General features: G+C 39.6%; 2 protein-coding genes across 2 annotated transcripts; both read right to left on the reverse strand.

The window, feature by feature from the left end:
* Nucleotides 1-299: 299 nt before the first annotated feature.
* On the reverse strand, nt 300-1,717 carry LOC145800925 (uncharacterized). Its single transcript, XM_082890687.1, has 3 exons — nt 1,079-1,717; nt 860-970; nt 300-581 (listed from the first exon to the last, which is right to left on the reverse strand). Exons 1-3 carry the CDS (start codon nt 1,715-1,717, stop codon nt 300-302), a joined length of 1,032 nt encoding a protein of 343 aa, XP_082746813.1.
* A 95-nt stretch (nt 1,718-1,812) lies between these two features.
* Nucleotides 1,813-2,385, reverse strand: LOC114262180 (uncharacterized). Its single transcript, XM_028202533.2, has one exon. The coding sequence runs from the start codon at nt 2,383-2,385 to the stop codon at nt 1,813-1,815; it is 573 nt and encodes a 190-aa protein (XP_028058334.2).
* Between the last annotated feature and the right edge of the window lie 1,056 nt (nt 2,386-3,441).

Consider the following 3,441-nt stretch of genomic DNA (forward strand, 5'->3'; position numbering starts at 1 on the left):
CAGACCTGATAAAACAGACTTAATCAGCGTTAGCCTCCCTGCAAATGATAAACATTTCCTCTTCCAAAGTGCTAATTTCTTTTTGAACTTATCGACAATTGGCTGCCAAGTTCTCCCTCTCCTTGGATTTGAACCTAAAGGCATACCTAGATAATTCAATGGCAAATTCTGGGGCAAACAATTCAGTTTTTTAGCAAATGCTTTAACCAAATCATCCTCTACACCAATCCCACAAACTTTGCTTTTATGAAAATTAATCTTTAACCTAGACATTATTTCAAAACATCTCAAAATTCTCTTTATTGCAATGATTTCCTCCAATTAGCCTCACATAAAATAATTGTATCATCAGCAAACTGAAGATGAGACAACTTGAGTTTGCTCTGACCCACCATAACTCCTTTGATCAGCCCCAAACCTTTTGCTCTTTCCATTAGAATATTTAGCCTCTCTGCCACCAAGTTGAAGAGGAGAGGTGACAGAGGATCACCCTGCCTTAGCCCTTTTTGGGAAGAGAACTCTGAAGTGGGAGATCCATTAACTAACACAAAAATTCTAGCTGTGGATATACATGTCTTTATCTAACCCACCCACTTGTCACCAAACCCAAAATTGTACAACATTGAAAACAAGAAACCCCAGTTTACTGAGTCATAAGCCTTTTCGAAATCCAATTTAAGAATAACCCCTTGTCTCTTTGACTTCTTCCACCAGTCCACCACTTCATTAGCAATTAGGATCCCATCAAATATGCATCGACCACTCAAAAAACCTGATTAAACTTCACTAATAAGCATATGAAGCACTGCCTTAGTCTTCGAGATAGAACTTTTGCTAGAATCTCATACATTGAACTTACCAAACTAATTGGCCTATAGTCAGACAACCCAATGGGACACTCCTTCTTTGGGATGAGCGTTATGAAAGAACTGTTAACACTGGATGCTAGCTTTCCATTTAAATAAAATTCCTGCATCATTTGCACAACCTTATGTTTCATAGCATTCCAACACCTTCGGTAAAAGGCTAAATTGAATTCATCAGGCCCATGAGCCTTATTCCCTACACACTACTTCACAGCATTCCAAATCTCAGGCTCTGAAAATTCTGTCTCCAACATATTTGCAGATTTTGGGCTTATTTTAGCACACTCACCAACAAGCTTCGGTCTGTCTAGCCAAGATTCTGCAAACATACTAGTGAAAAAACTCACCACTGCCTGTTTAATCGAATCTGGCTGATCAATCAAGATCCCGTTAACAACCACAGAGTCCAACATATTCTTCATTTGCCGCTTACTAGCCATAATATGAAAATACTGTGTATTCTTGTCTCCATTTGCAGCCCACAACAATCTAGATTTTTGATGCCACATACTCTCTTTTTTCTTACTCAAATCCCACACTAAACTCAGCATCTCCCTTCTGTGGTTTTTTTCGAACTCCTGCAGATCTCTGACTTCAGCCTTTAGATCCAATTCATGTAGTTCATCCCCCGTTTTTTTCAATTTTTCATCAACATTTCTAAACACTTCACTATTCCATATTCTTAACTGACCTCTCAAATGCCCCAACTTTTTCCAAATCCTATAACTAGCCCATCCACTTACTTGAAAGTTTTCCCAAGCATTCTTAACGACATCCATAAAACTTGGGTGAGTGCTCCATGTATTGGTACACTTAAATGGTTTAGGCCCCCAGTCCTTCTCATCATTCATGATGATAACTGGGCAATGATCAGAGATACTTCTTTTCAAACCCCATTGTTTAAAAGGAAATTTCTCCAGCCATCCAGTATCTAATAGAAATCTATCTAATCTGCTTCACTTTTCTCCTTCCTAAATGATCTCCCAAGCATTGGTAAATCATGCAACTCCATAAGATCAATGAAATCATTAAAATCCATCATCCCTCTATCCCTTCTAGTATACCCTTTCCTTTCACTCATAAATCTGATTTCGTTAAAATCACCATCAATACACCAAGGACTTGTAAAAGCTAATTTTAGTTTTGATAGTGACTCCCGTAATAACCTCCTACCTATAACATCATTTGGTGCATAGACATTTAAAATAACATACTCAAAAGTTCGATTGATTATACCTGCCATAAGGATGAAGCTTTTGTTGCTGCAACACTCCCTAAGCTCAAAAACCTTAGGATTCCATAAACACAGAAGCCCACCAGCACTTCCTTCAGCACCTACCTCCAGAAAACCCACATCCTCACCTGGCCATAGAGACTTGATGAACAAATCGTCAATACTGCTTCTTTTTGTTTCCTGAAGCAATAGCACCTCAACTTTTCTTTCCCTAACAAAATTCTTGATGCTCCTCCTCTTTTTAGGTCTTCTTAAACCCGTTACATTCCATGTTACAATCTTCATCAACAACATTCAGCCGACCCTTGTACCCCTGAAACTACCCATACAATTAAGCAACCACATCAACTTCTTGCACAATTTCCTTGTCCTGCAGTTCTATCTGGATAATTCTTCTAACAACCTCCTCCTCCTTACCTTGATACTCCATACCGAGTACCTTCCCAACTACAAGTGTATCTTAAGCTTCAATTCGCAGCTTTCTCCTACTCTTGGAGTTATTACTATGCAAAATTGATGATGAGATTGTCGCCGCAGCAGCTCTGAAAATAGCTCCATTTCTAAAACAAGTTGTGGCCAGAACCCCTTTTTGATTTACCTATCTATGGTTTAGCTTAACCTTTTCCCTTGCTTCAAAGCCTTTCTTCTTGCCCAGATTGACATTTGCAGCAACACCTCTTTTTGGACCTAACGAATTATTTTTATCCTTTCTTTGGGCCTGACCTGATTGCATAACAAATGGGCCACTCTAGGACTGGCCAACACAATCACTTAAGTTTGAAGCTTCCACTATTAGCCCATTAACTAATGCCCCAGATTGGATCCCCTTTATCACTACTTGTAAATTGATATTAGGCCCAACACAATCTGACCCCTTAATGTATCTCACAAACCCAGGTGTGCACACTTGGCCCTCCACATTTTGAATTTCTTCTGACGCCTCATGAGTTGGCCACGCCAACTGTTCCAAACCTTTCCCATTACAATCTTCCTTACCTTTTATGTTTCCCAGATCACGCTCTGTTTTATTTCCCAGATCTCGCTCAATACATCCACCTTGATTCGGTAGTGCACTTTTCACTTTGTCCTCATCATTAGTTGGCACCACATCATTTTTAGCCTCATCCACCTCTTCCTTTGACACGACATCATTATAGGCACTCCTATCATCTTGACCTTCCTTTCCTCCATCACCAAGTTGTGTCTGCTGCACAGAACCAACACTTTGTATAATTGAATCAAGGATCACATCACTCACCTCCCTTTTGCATTGGTTAGACATGAATCAGCGGACAATCTTCACAAACTCGAACTGGATACATAGACCCATTACACTCCAAG

Source organism: Camellia sinensis, chromosome 10, assembly GCF_055761805.1.
Source record: "Camellia sinensis isolate YWXY chromosome 10, ASM5576180v1, whole genome shotgun sequence".
In the NCBI taxonomy this organism is placed as follows: Eukaryota; Viridiplantae; Streptophyta; class Magnoliopsida; order Ericales; family Theaceae; genus Camellia; species Camellia sinensis.